The 15,434-nt window shown below is 34.0% G+C and overlaps 1 protein-coding gene across 2 annotated transcripts in view; it reads right to left on the reverse strand.

The window, feature by feature from the left end:
- Positions 1 to 279: 279 nt before the first annotated feature.
- LOC150102359 (eukaryotic translation initiation factor 5-like) overlaps positions 280 to 15,434 on the reverse strand; it is a 159,798-nt gene continuing 144,643 nt past the window's right edge. For both annotated transcript variants that reach the window (XM_090399657.1, XM_090399656.1), the window contains exons 8-10: positions 3,787 to 3,951; positions 3,455 to 3,586; positions 280 to 861 (exon numbers count right to left, since the gene is read on the reverse strand). In XM_090399657.1, coding sequence (XP_090255783.1) covers positions 736 to 861; positions 3,455 to 3,586; positions 3,787 to 3,951 — 423 coding nt within the window. In that variant the 3' untranslated portion in view covers positions 280 to 735. The remainder of the gene's footprint in view (positions 862 to 3,454; positions 3,587 to 3,786; positions 3,952 to 15,434) is intronic.

Raw genomic sequence — 15,434 nt, forward strand, 5'->3', positions numbered from 1 at the left:
TTTTGATGTAGTGGTGTTTGCAATAGCACACACACACGTCTACTGTATCAGGAATTTGGTGTTGGTGGAAGAAGTATGTACCAAAGTTCACTTATGCAGAATAAAGAGAGCTTGTTATTTTATCATTTGAAATGTGCATGCATTTTTTAATGAATAACTTCATACTAAAATTATAGAAACACATGAATGTGCTCTATTAGTTTCTCAAATAATATATTGTTTAACCATTGCAAAAAACATCAAACTCCTCTATTTTTTTCTAAATAAAAATGAACACGCTCTCTGTTAGTAATTTTATTTTCAAGTATTAAAAAAAATAAATCATGAAAGGTCAGTCTTAATTGACAGTGTAGCTATATATACACTGTAACATGTTTTAGAATAAATAACCAATTAGTACATTATGGAAATGAAGTACAGTTGACTCTTGCTATAGAAAACTCATGGGGACCAAAAGGAATAGTTTGTTAAAGTGGATAGGTTGCTACAGTCAACTTCTTTTAGCACTGTATTGTATCTATGGAGCTTTAGTTGGGATTTTTGAGTAGTTTTAGTTTTCTGTAATTTGTTTGCTATAGTGAAAGTCAACTTTATTTAGAGGAAATGTTTCAAAATAGCTAGTATAAATGTAAAAAATAATCCCTTATCAAGATTAATGCATAATAAATTCAAATAAAGAAACAACTAAATTATTTTTTAAAAAAAGGTATCTGAATTCATGTGTTTCACTGCAGTCTAAATAGCATCAATATCAATTTCAAAATCACCACCATCATCATCTATATCAGTTTGGACATTCCTTTTTACTCCATTCTTCACTTCTTGTAGCGATGCACTTCTAAAGCGATCTGAATATACAACCTGAAAAACAACAGATGAAAAGAAATTAATATTTTACACAATTCTCACCATAACAAGTGCACTGCATAAATGTAATACAAATGCTGCTTAAAGTGCTATGTGTTTAATTATTGTATTGGAACATATATAGACTGACATTTTGTAAAACTGCATATTTAATTTTAGCAAAAGTGGTAGAAGGTTTTCAAAGTGCAGTCATGTAATTAGTCACCATATTTAACTATGAAAAACTGCTGTAAAATAAATGCGCATGTTCTTCATCAGAATAGAATGCTCTAATGAAGAGCATGGAATGTAACCAGATATTTCAACATCAACAAATGAATACAAGCTGCTGATAACATGCATGAGGTTATGTATGAGAAAAAAAAAAAAAGACCAAATAGTAAAGCAATGATGCTAACAGCCTCTAGATACAAGCAGATTAGCCATGAAAATACTTCACCTGCAAACCTCTCTTACAACTTGGGTAAAGATTAAAACAATATAATTTCTTGTCAAGTGAAAAAACTTTCTACCTCTTCAAGGGATCAAAGAGATTTTTGATTTCTTCAGGAGATCAAAAATCAAATTTAACAAAGCAGAAGATCAAGAGATCTTCTGCTTTGTTAAATATCTGCCTGAAATCCCTTGAAAGACTGCTATAGAATAGGATTTCCCCAATCAGTCGCAGCAAAGATACCTACTAAGCAGGCTAAATTCAGGCCTAATGGAAGTTACTGTGATCAGGTATTGGCCTTGACCACTTATATATTGAAAATGGTTTCGATAAATGCCTAAAGACAATCTTAGTGTTTGTGAATCTTTCAGCAACTTATGCCACTGCTTGGGGGGAGGAGAGAGAGAGAGTCTAATCCTTATAAGTTTCAGTAATGAAATACCGTAAGTAGACATATTACTTACTATTATAATAACAGAATAAACTCACATAAATTATTCTTTATTCGTAGAATTTTCGCCTGAGTATCACAGGCATCATCAGTACAGGTACAAAGGCTAATTAAACAATAATTGTTATATTCACACCTCAGTATCTAAGGTTAAATTTCCTAAATTTATTTAAAAAAAAAATTTTTTTTTTTTAAACATATATATGTGTATACAGTGACAAATTAGGAAAGATTTGCTGATTTATAGAGTACTATCTCCCACAAGGGAGAAAGACGTAGACCATCGGATCTGTTTAGGTTAGGGGAGTGAAGTAATGTTTCACGTTTCTTTGTAAAGCCGTTCCCATTAGGAACCGACTTTTGTGAATGACTTTTGTCTTGTTCCACTGAACTCTATGCTGGTGATGATGGCATGCTCAGCAAGTCCAGACTGTTAAGGTTTACTGGATATATGACTTGTGTTCTTCTAACCAGATCAGAGCCTAATCCTGAACTTCCTAGAGCTCATCCTCTCTTTTAAGACTGCTAATCTTGTCAAGGTCATTTTAACTATTACCTTTTTTTGTTTTGTCACATTTTCCATCAAAAGTGATGATTTGACTGATTTGTAGATTTGACTTCCCAAATCTACTTGTTCTATGGGTTTAGGTTTTTATCCATCCCTCTATCTATGATTATCACTGCTTTTGTTTTGTAGACATTTATTTTTTAGACCAAATTTATCATAGCTCTGTTAGTTTAACCATACTTTGAAGATCCACATCATTCTCAGTGATTCTCCCCCCCCCTACTTATCAGATTATAGACAATGAACAGTAAGTATTTTATATGCATACACTGCATTATAATCCCTGAATAACAATTCAGTTTCATTTGTAGGTAATCCTAGAAGACAGTACACACTTGCTGAACAGATTCTCTATTTGAGATCTGTTTTCAAAAGGCTTTAGCTCTCATTCCTTTCTTAACCACAAAAACTTTAACTTCTACAAATACCCCATATGAAAAATTTCCTCAACTGATATCCTAACAATATCCTTTCAGAAATTTATAGATCCCTATCACATCCTCCCTCTGTTTCCTGTTTATCAGTGTCTGTGGTCCAAACAATATCCCCATAATCCGCATTCCATAATCCTGATATCACTTTTAAAACACTTCTTTGTACCCTTTCTACAGCTTCTTTATCCCCTCAGAACCAAGGAGACCAAATCAGTGCACAGTATGCCAGTTATGGTTGTATCAAAGTCCAGTATAGAGACAAAATGATTTCCATATCTTTATATATCAATGTTTGTTTCAACACTGCAATTATCCTGAGTTGCATTTGGAACTTTTGTTATGACTTCTGAACTTCAACTTCCTATCTACCCTAACTCCAAGATCTCCTATCCCCCCATCAGTTTCTACTTACATAATTACACCAATATATTATGCTGCTGGAAATTTTATCATACCAACCTTCATTACTTTACATTTATTAATATTAAATTGACGGCTATTATCATTTGCTCACAGTTCCAGCTCAAATGATTCTGTAAGTGCTGTTATGTCAGTAGTATTCCCTGGATTGCCTTTCCTATTATTGCATCATCAATTTGAATAAAAATTTATTTACAACATTTAAATTTTCTTTTGCTGAAGTTAAAGGAATTGGAAAATTTACACTAAAAGGAGACTATATTTGAAAACTATTAGTAAACCTCAACTGTCTCCTCTTCATTATCATCTTCATCACTCTCTTCTTCTTCAGCCTCTCGCAACCATCTAATAAAGGGTTGTGCTTTTTCATGGATTTCTTGGGCTATTTCTTTATTAACATATTTTCTAGATACCTAAATTAAATAAAATGCATTTTGTAAAATTCTACAAGCAGTTGTGCAATTTTACTATTTCTATTAGTTTAGTACATGAACAAAATAAATGCAGCTGAATCATAAAATTTATATAAGAAATAATGAACATGGTGTTTTGATGAAAATTCAGATTTTAGCCTTTTTTCATTTAAGCTACATTAGAGCAAGATAAATTTTACCTTTTTAGACCATTCTAGTATAACTTCTTCTTCTAAAATATCTGCATCATAGAAAGCTTTTAAGATGTGTGGTACTCTTGACATCAGTGAGTCACAGTGAATCTTTACAACTTGTTCGAATCCACCCATAAGATACTTTTGGGCTTTTACATTTTCATGCGTGAACTGTCAAAACACGGGAGAAAAAAAAAAAAAAAAAAAAAAAAAAACAGATACATGAAAAACTTTGTCAATATCATTTTCTTTTCATTATTAAACACTTATTTAGCCAATTAATTTACAGGCATCACAGAAATCTTTTACCCCACAGTTGCTTTATAAAAAATGTAATATTTTAATTTTGAATACTTCAATGTTCACAAATGTTGTTTTAAAATTTACTCTAGAAAAGAGCATTATTGTTTCTATTATTTACCCTAAACAGGATCTGATAAGTTCAAATCCTGTCCATGATGAATTATCTGTATCATAAGAAGGCAGCAGGATTTTTTCTCCTGGAAACACTAGTTTTTCATCCTGCAAGACAGACAAAACTGACCAGAGAATACATTCAACTGACAGAATCAGAAGATTAAGTAAAATAGGGAAATTATACCTGACAATAAGTCATATTCTTTTTTAAATCCTTTATCTAAAAGTGAGTACATAAAAGTTCGCATATGAAGCTTCATCACAACTAATCTACTTACATACGAGCAGTTGACTTCAGTATGACCAGCGCGCGCGCGCGCACGCACGCACGCACGCACGCACGCACACACACACACACACACACACACACACACACACACACACACACACACACACACACACACACACACCTCCTTTCGACCTTCATTTAGGTCTCATGAGTGGGAGCCAGATTTATATTGTGGAACACATACATCATATTCTTGATATTGAATTAGATTAGAATTATGTTTTTGGAACTGTGTGAAGAGGAAAAAAAGAGAACTGTATGTTTGTGTTACTGTTTATGGAAGGAGTGCAAGCTTGTGTGGTACTTAATAGATATAGCAACAGTACAGTCTGAAGTGAAAATGTAAGTAACAATAACATCATTGCTAAAGCACAGTATTAATATCATATAATATCAGAAGAATTAATTATCTAGATTATGTGACAGCAATCATTTGGTCTTGGAAGTACTTAGGAACTACTTAGGAAGCAGCAGAAGTGAAATTTCAAGAAAGCTAATTGTGAAGGTATTTAAAATTTAAATGAAGATACATTAAAGGACACCTTCTATAATTTAAAGTTTAAGCTTATTCTGAGAAGTATATTTCATAATAAACCTAGAGTTTGTAGGATAAATAACCATAATATCAGAGAAATACACTATAACAGAAAGCTTTGATCTGATAAATGAGACATTAGGTATGCTAAGATTTATTAACATACTAACAACCTGCATGAATGTGGTGTAAATACTTAGATGATTATCATGTATATTTTAATAGAAGAAACAGACGTCTAGAGATAATCATTAACCAAGTATTTAAGCCAATATTTCACCTTCAGGATAAGAATAGGAATGTGAACAGGAAGGCAGAACAGACTGAGCACTAAATGCCATAATTCTAACTGGTGATTTTCATATTCTTGTTTAAATCCTTTATCTAAAAGTGAGTACATAAAAGTTAATATATTGGACTTTTAAAATAAAAATAAATTTAAATTTATTTTTATTTTATACCTTTAAATCTTCCAAATTTTTGGTTGTGTGAGAGGCAGCCATGTTTATTAATTGGTTAGGAGAATGTCATAGAGCTGTGGTAGATTCTCCAATTTAAGTCTAAATCTGTATAATAAAGAAGTTTTTACCACTGAATATGATTTTGATCCAAATCAAATGGAATGATATGCAACAATCCCAGAACAGCAGCAGAGTAGATGTGGATGTATTTTTTTTCTATTCAGCAAGAAGAATATTGACAGTTCTTCCAGTACAGCCAAGGTATGCTAATTTGCATGGGCAAAGGATTTTGAAGACAAGGCTTTATAGAGATTTGAATGCTATAACTTCAACAAAGTGCTAAAGATGAATAGAAAGGCAACTGATTTTTTTGCAAGTTTTTTTTTGCTGGGAGGGGTGATACATTAGGGAGCATAGTGTAGCATTTCATTGATTGTGTTGAAGGGGACAGCTAGCAGCTATGAAATCATCATGGATGTGACTAATTTCCATTGTAAGACTGGTATAGTCTGAATAGATGGTTTTAGTTCTATTTGCTAGACTCATCATTCACACCAAGAGTATGGTGTTCTTAAAACATTCAAGTAAGGAATGGTTAGGAGTGCACTTGATGAAACTATTTTCCTGGTTCAGAGATTAAAGATATTGGCAAGAGAATATAAAAGAGTTACTGATGAAGCTACTGCTGTTATTGATTTGAATTTTTATTGCATATTATGATCAGTGATGAGCCAAGTCAAAGCTATGAATGAATTAAAATGGAAACATATATAAAGATATAAAAATATATAATAATGAACATTCTCTCAGGCATCTCCAGGATGTGAGAGACTTGTACTAACCATTATTTAACCGAATACATACCATACTCCTTGAATTCACCAGCGAAGCATTCACAACTGCCTCTAGCAACCAACTTCATCCAGTTACCACCTTACAAGCAAAAAAAAAAAATCTACCATTAAACCCTTACTAATCACTCTTGCAATTTCCTAGGACGACCCTGTGCTCTCACTTCCTGCCAGGTATTGAAAAGCCTTCCATGTCAATCCTACAAAACCTCTTTAATAACATCTGTTTATCATATACCCTCTTTTCCTCCTATCAACTCACCATTGTAATCCACAGACCTTCACTCTGTCCTCACAGGGAGAATTCCATAGACCATCATATTCTTTGTCACTAGTATCTAGATCTGTTTCATATCCACCCCCAACAAAACTAAGTAATCAGCTCTGTATGCTGTAATCCAAATGTGGCATTGGTTAACCCTTATAAAAAAGAATAATAACTTCCTTATTCCTGCTTGCTAATGCATTCATCAACATCCAAGTAATCTGAGAGCTGTTCTGGGAAGCTTTGCAATACACTCCTCTCTTTGTCCATACTTGCAGCAAACAACTAGACATTTCCCCTTAAATCATTTCCTAAATTATTCACATATGAATTAAACAGAAGTCCGAGTATGGACCCCTGCAGTACATCATTAGCCACCCATCTTTGCCATCAATGGCTTGATATACAATCCTATTTGCTCAAATTTATGTAACAGAGCCTATGTGGTTTTTATTTAATGAGATAAATGTAAACTTACAAATTACCAGTTTCGATTGTTAGTGCATTATACAGTGAGAACTTCATGATTAATCGCTTGTTTTTATATGTACATAGTTGTGCATTGTTTACATATTAATGCCTACATGTTGTATTAAATTTTAGCAAAGCAAATTCACTTAATTGTCAGTTAGTATATCTAATATAAGAATTACGATTAAATGTTTTATATATGTTTAAAATACTACATAAGTTAAAAGACTTACATATCACTGAAACTGAGTTTTTACTACTTTCAAAGCAAAGTGCCATGAGTATACCATATAATGGGGAGCAGTTTTTTCACTTCATAACTTCACAACATGAAGTGGAAACCAGAAATGGTATGTGTACCAGAGCATGCATGAGTGAAAAGAACACAGTAACTAGTAAACAGCTGAGGAGAGAGCTATGAGTAAGAGAGATACAGTTATGTGAGACACTGAAGAATTTTTGGAATGAGTTGGTAAAAATTCCAATAGTAGTGTCTTTCAAAAAGAAAGAAAGACATTTTGAAGTTTTAGTTGTTATGTTACAAAGCTAACTGAGATAACAGTTGTATAGTATGGAACTTGATAAATGAAGATTCTCATATAGCAGGAGAAATATTTATCAGATATTAATTATTCCATTAGAACAGTAAACAGTTAAATGCCCTTTTGGAAAATAGATAATGCAAGTAGAATATTCAGTGTTTAATTATTTTTCTTTGGAAATACTTTGTATAGGAAGAGGAAAAAAAGATGTGAATCCTGAAGAAAGTAGAAGGAATATTATTTTGATTATTCTGGAAGTCATTTTATGGAGGACTACAAGACATACAAAAACAAGGATTTTATTATGATCACTCAATAACTATTTCATTTGCTTCTGTTACCTCTCTACCATTAGCACTTGTTAACGTTATCCTTAGCAGAGATCTTCCTTTTCTCACCACATTGCAAAAGAACTCTGGGATATTTTAAGCCTGCTCAATTATGAGAGAGAGAGCCTCCTTTCATAATCAGTTTCTGCCTACCTACTATAGTCCCCCCCCTTCTTGATGGTCCCTTGCTAATGAGCTTATTGATCACCATTCTCTTTGGATAGCAGACAACCTTTTCTTGTTTTGCAATTCCATGCTTAATGATGGTATTCATCCATCTAACTCATATGGAGTTCATCCTCCTGACTTTAGTTCCCTTCAACTTTTCCCCCATGCACTATTAACATCTTTATTCTCCAGATTCTTATGTCATGGGATTGCTCCAAACCCAGTGAGTTGCTAGAAGCATCATACCATTCAGAGAGAAGGTGGAACAGTCATACATTGTGATTTCATGTTAGATACATCATGCCGTTTTTTTTTTAATACCTTCTCAGAGTAAGAGGGTCTCCACAAGATGTTGTTGTGATATACATTTTTTCACTCTTCATATGATATGCTCAATTCTTATACCCCCCCCCTCTCTCTCTCTCTCTCTCTCTCTCACACACACACACACACACACACACACACACACACACAGTTAGTGCATTTAGGTGATTTACAATCTTTATTTTCATGCTCTTTGCTGCCACATCAGACACATGAGAGGTAGTCTAAACATGACCTTATTTCTAGCATTTGAAACATGGTACAAAGTGCCTTAGATGATAGAAATATAAGATCTGATAATGTTGGAGTCTTGACAAGTAACAGACTGATTTGGAGGAAAATTGTAGATAGGAAGTTAGTAATGATATAATTTTTTCATGTAGCACTATCATATCCTGTACACCCCGTGTGGGTACATGGCAGGAATTTGATGATGATGATGATGATGCAAAGAATGTACAGCCTGAGAGGGGCAGTTAAAATGCTCTGGTTTCACAGATGTTGGCAGTTTTGGTATGCTAAATGTAAGGATGATATTCGTATTCTGATACCATCCCTATATATAAAAATCCTTTTTATGGTTGTCACTCCAAATCTTTTAATTTGGAGCAACATTTTTCATCAACATCAAGCCAGCTCTGATATCACTCTTATTGTAAAGGTTAAAGTTTTGTGGGAGAATCATCATAATTAATATTTCCCCAATTTTGATGATCTTGCCAATCCTTTCCAAATAAAGAAGGGCAACAGTTTCCAGCTCAGACATTCAACTATTGAATAATGAGGGAAGACAGTATATTTGAAAAAAACAATATGTATAAAACTTTTGAAAACAATTCAAGTTGAGAGCAGCTTTTATATGTAAACTGTAGACTAACTATAAAAACATTATACAAGGAAAAACTAAACAGTTCAAAAACAAGAACCAAACCTTAGTCTTGGTGCCACTCTGAAGAAAACATTGATTCAGCTAAGGAGGCATGCGGTGAAGTTGTCTGCAAGGATAGCAAAATAAGAACAACACAGTGGACACAAAAAGTTAAATAGTCCTGAAAAAGGAATTACATACTGAAAGTTCCTGGCAAATAAGTTGACAGATGCCGTAAAAGAATAGAGAGCTAAGCTATGTGTAAAAGTAGCAAAACAAAAGTCATGGGAAGATACTGGTAAAAATATAAAAGGAAATATTAGGAGGGTGGCAAAATATTCTGGAGGCTATTGAAAAAGCTCAAAAATAGAGGAAAGAGTACTGTAAAAGGAATCAAAGATGACAAACGTGACATGAAAACTGAAGAAAAGGATATTCTAGATGTCTGGAGTAATTATTCTGAAAGACTTAAATGAAAACAAGCAGTAACAGAACAGAAGCAGAAAATAATTAAGAGGAATGCAAACAGGAGTACATATGAATACTTAAGGCAGAAAATGTTATCGAAAACTTGAAATGTAGAAAGTCAGCTGATATTTGACCAGAAATGCTTAAATATGGAGTATAAAAGTTTTGCAGCAGCAAAACTGATTTATCCATAAGGACTAATCCAAAAGTTGAATTCCATATAATTGGATAATTGAAGTAGAGCACTCATAGTTCCTCATCTATTAAAAAAAAGAGAATAAAGCTGAATGGGAGAATCACAGAGGAATTTCCCTACTAAGTCTTCCATGTAAGATTTATGTAAGCATACTTGAGAAGATGCTGAGAAAATTTATGGAAGACAAATTTGGAGAAGATCAGAGTTTCACGTTATGACAAACAGTTGATCAACGAGGAGAATATAACAAGGATTTGTACTAAGTTTAGTAGATCTGGAAAAGCATATGACAAAGTGCTCAGAGAGAACAGCATTTCAAATGCTACAATTATATGAAGTAAATGGAACATTACAGAAAACAGTACATAGCTTATATTTAAGTATAGGTCAGCAGTTAGAATTGAAGGAAATATAAGGAGATAGTTTGATGCAAAATCTGGTGTTAGACAAGAGTGCATACTATTGCCACTCTTATTCATTATCAATATGAAAGAAAGTAGCAATAAACCTGATATTAGAACCAGATATCAAACTTGGCTCTTTGCTATATGCAGATGATGTACTCCTCAACAAATCCAGTACAAACTTCCAGGATTATCTAACTAAATTGAATAGCAATTGAATAAATAATAAAAAGATCAAAACTATGAAAATACGTAAGAACATGGAAAACTTTATCTGCATTCTCACTGGTTAGTGTATAGAGCAAGTAAAATATTTCAGATATTTTAGGACAGCTTTTAGTAAAGATGGCAACTTAAACATGGAAATAGACAACAGAATAAGCAAAGCTAGTAGTGGGGTAGCAGATGAATGAATTTACATGGAATAACAGAGAAATTAGCCAAAATACTAAACTAGCATTATAGATAACCATTATAGCATTATCCACGCTGGCTTAACACACGGCAAGCAGGCGACGCATTGCGTCCGGACACCTTCTTCAAGGGGTGCTGAAGCGAGCAGAAAAAAATAAAATAAAAACGCGTTTCAATATTAGATGTGGATATTCACTAAATATTGCGACTTTTAATAACATTTAGCAAAATTAGCAATAACATTTAGCTGACCTGATTGGCCGAGTGGATAGCATATCTGCTCTCCAGCCAAAAGGCTGCGAGTTCAAATCGCGCCGTGGGCATGGATGTTTGTGATTGTCTGTGGAAATCCCTGTGGTGGTCAGCAATAGATGGTGTTGGTGCAATTGCGGTCAGATGGTGATTCAGTGGTGGAGACAGAGTTATAGAGCAGGTGCCCTCCCTCAATGAGTCCCTGGATTCCCTGGGGGTGTCAAATAATAATAATAAAAACTACAAGTTGTTTTTCGCTATGTGTGTGGTATAAAGCTGGTGGAAGCACTAGACGAGCAGGCTTTCACTCAATGTGTTGTGTTACAGGGCACCTTACACGCAGTGTGCATTTGCCAGTTAGGAAGTAAGGCACGCATGTGTATCTGGCTTAACCTCTATTACGAAATGACATTTGGGCATTTTTTGTGGAACAGACCTCATGCGTTGTTTGTAATCATCGAACTGTCGATTGCTAAGCACACAGTGAATGTGTAGTTAATTCACACAGAGGTAAGTAGATCCAAAATTTAACCTAAACCTTCACATAGCAAAAATTATATGCATTTTATTTTTATTTTATTTTATTTACATTTGTTTTTTATGTCTTACCATAAAATTACATTTTTTTTTTCAATAAATTTTTTACTTCAGAATAAATTTGGGCATAATGGAAACAAAAAATTATCCGGAGCTACAAATAAAAAAAAAAAAAAAAGCGGCAAAAGAACTTGAGAAAGAGAAAGGGCAGCTAACTAAATTTCTCAAAAAGTCTGAAGGTTTATCCACACACCTCTTAGATAAATTAAAAGATTTAAATTTAGATATTAAAAATTTGCAGAGACAAGGATACAATAATGGGACGAACATGCGAAGAAAACACAGTGGCATTCAGACACACATATCAAATATTAACCCTCGAGCACTCTTTGTCTCGTTCGCAGCACAACATTAAATTTGGTGATCGCTGATGCTGATAAAATCAATACTCAAACAGTGAGTTTTTTTAGTAATACACAAGAAATTTATAATTTCTTTAGTGCTTTGGCTAACAATGGAATGTACTGTGCACACGTTCACTTAGATATAATATTGGAGAAGTTTTAGATTCTTTTGTGGAAATTTATGATAATATTAAAATTGACAATAGTACAAAATATGAAGCGAAAGCATTAGCTTTGAAAATTAAACATTATGGATTTTTGTGTTCACTTATCATCTGATTTTGTGCAGAATCAATGTAGTGAGTAAAATGCTTCAAAATCCAAACACAAATTTAAGTAAACCTATAAATGCGTTAAATAATGTAATCAACTTTACTAAAGAATTTAGTTGGATGAAAATTTTAATGTTATACTTGAATTAACAAAAAGCGTTAACATTAAATTTAGAAATTTCTTCTGAGTTCAAAAGCAGTACATTACGCAGACGTAAGAAGAGATTGTTCTGTTAGGAATGTTCAGATGAAGTGCGAGTTGATCTGCAATATAACTTTAAAGTTACATTTTTTTATTCCAATTGTGGATGCTATTATTAATTTTTTGACTGAAAGGTTTGATCTCTTGACAAGTCACTAACTTATTTCAGTTTTTATCCAGTTTCAAATGTATGAGGACACTTTAAGAAAACACTGCGATGGTCCAAGCTCTACTAACCATCATCATCATCATCAAATTCCTGCCATGTACCCTCAAGGGGTGTACAGGATATGACAGTACTACATGAAAAAATTACATCATTACTAACTTCCTATCTACAATTTTCCTCCAAATCAGTCTGTTACTTGTCAAGACTCCAACATTATCAGATCTTACATTTCTATCGTCTAAGGCACTTTGTACCGTATCAATCCACCTATACCTTGGTCTTCCTCTGGGTCGTTTTCCTGCCAACCTGGCAGAGAACACTTGTTTTGCTAATCTTTCCTCTCCCATTCTATTTAAGTGACCATACCATCTGAGATTAGCTCTGCTAACGCATTCCTGGATGATGACAATGTCAAGTTCTTTCCTAATATCCTCATTTTTAATATGATATTGCCATTGATGCCATCTGTTCACGCCTCTAATCTTTCTCAGGACTCTCATATCTGCGGTCTCTAGTCTTTGGTCAAGTGTTTTACTTCTGACCCAGCTCTCAGATCCATAAGTTAAAATTGGTTTGAACACAGTCTTGTATACAGCTAATTTAGTGTTCCGACTAATTTCTTTCTTATTCCATATGAATTTATTCAATTGACTTCCCACCATACCAGCTTTGCTGATTCTGTTGTCTATTTCTATATTTAGTTTACCATCTTCAGTAAAAATTGTGCCTAAGTAGCTGAAATGTTTTACTTGTTCCACAGGTTCTCCATTCACAACACAGTTGACATTTTCAATGATTCTGCCTATTTTCATTGTCTTTGTCTTTTTATTGCTGACCTTCATACCATATCTATTACAACAGCTATTCAATTTAGTCAGAGAATCTTACAGACTTGTAGTGGATTTATTTAGAAGTATAACATCATCCGCATAAAGCAAAGAGCTGACATTAACATCTCCAATTTTGATATCAGGTTTAATACCACATTCCTTCATAATGTGATCCATATAGATAATGAATAACAGAGGGGATAATGTACATCCTTGTCTCACACCAGATTTAACATTAAACCATCTTCCTGTACTTCCTTCAATTCTAACTGCTGACTCACAACTCAAATAAAGACTAAGTATTGCTTGATATAATGCCCCATTGACACCATATAACTGCAGCGTATTGAATAGCTTCTCTCTTGGCACCTTGTCATATGCCTTTTCCAAATCGACAAAACTTAAATACAGATCTTTGTTATATTCCCATGCTTTCTCGACTATTTGTCGTAAAGTGAAGATCTGATCCTGACAGCCTCTATTTGGCCTGAATCCAGCTTGTTCTTCACCAAGCTTTTCTTCCACAATTCTTCTCAACCGTTTCTCAAGTATACTTGCATAGATCCTGCCAGGAACACTCAGTAGGGAAATACCTCTATAATTCTCACATTCAGTTTTATTTCCCTTTTTATATATGGGTACTATGAGAGCTCTACTCCAATCATCGGGAATTCGCCCCTCTGTCCAGGCTTTCTGAACTATGCAGTGCAGCCACTGTAAGACTCTTATACCACCATACTTCAGCATTTCTGGTCGAATATCATCTACTCCTGCTGCCTTTCCACATTTCAAGCCTTTGATGGCTTTTTCTACTTCAAGTATGGATATGTATTCCTGACTGCATGCCTGGTCAGTGTTTTTTATCACTGTGCTGTCATCACTGCTTGTTTCATTTAGCAGTTTTTCAAAGTAATTACTCCATACTTCAAGGATATCTTTTTCTCCTGTTTTCATTTCACCTTTATCATCTCTAATTCCTTTTACAGCACTCTTTCCTCCATTCCTAAGCTTCTTCAACAACCTCCAGAATATTTTGCCACCTTCTTGATATTTATTTTCTATATTCTTGCCAAAGTCCTCCCATGACTTTTGTTTAGCTAGTTTTACACACTGTTTAGCTTTCTTACATTTGTCTCTGTATTCTGTAAGAGTAAAAGCTGACTTATTTGCCAGGAACTTTTGATATGCTTTCTTCTTTTCCTTCACTGCCTCTTTAACTTCCTGTGTCCACCAGGGAGTTCTGATTTTTTTATCTTTGCACACAACCTCACCACATGCCTCTCTGGCAGAATCAATCAATGTTTCCTTCAGAGTTTGCCACTGAATCTCCAAGGTTTGATTCCTGTTCTCAAACTCTTTCATTTTCTTTTCAATAATCTTTCTGTATTTTAGTCTACAGTTTACATCTGAGAGCTGCTCAACTTTTATTCGCTTTAAAACTTTCTTACATGTTATTCTTTTCAATATGAAATTCAATTTTATCCTGCTCAAGACTAAATAGTGATCACTTCCAATTTCAAATCCTCTGTACACTCTGGTGTCCTGCACCAGGGAGAAAACATCACTATCAACAATAACATAGTCAATGAGACTTTTCTTATTCCTAGCCTCTTCTCTCCATGTGAATTTGTGCACATTTTTATGTTGGAACATGGTGTTAGTAATAACCAGTCCATGTCCTGAGCAGAAATCCAACAGATATTTGCCATTATTATTAGCTTTGCTCTTTTCTCCAAATTTTCCCAAAATATTTTTGTATGTCTCACAATCATTTCCTACTCTACTATTTAGATCCCCAACAAGGACCAACTTTTCCTTTTTCATTGTGTCAGTTGCTTTTTCTAAAGCCTCAAAAAATTCCTCCACTTCTACCTTAGTAGAACCTTCTGTGGGACCATAGGCACAAATAAGTCTCATTGTCCAGTTCCCCATTCTCATATTTGCCCACATTACTCTACTTGAGACTGCCTGCCATTCAAGAAGATT

This window comes from Typopeltis vanoorti, chromosome 10 (assembly GCF_054136105.1).
Source record: "Typopeltis vanoorti isolate ZY-2024b chromosome 10, IOZ_Tvanoo_1.0, whole genome shotgun sequence".
Lineage (NCBI taxonomy): Eukaryota > Metazoa > Arthropoda > Arachnida > Uropygi > Thelyphonidae > Typopeltis > Typopeltis vanoorti.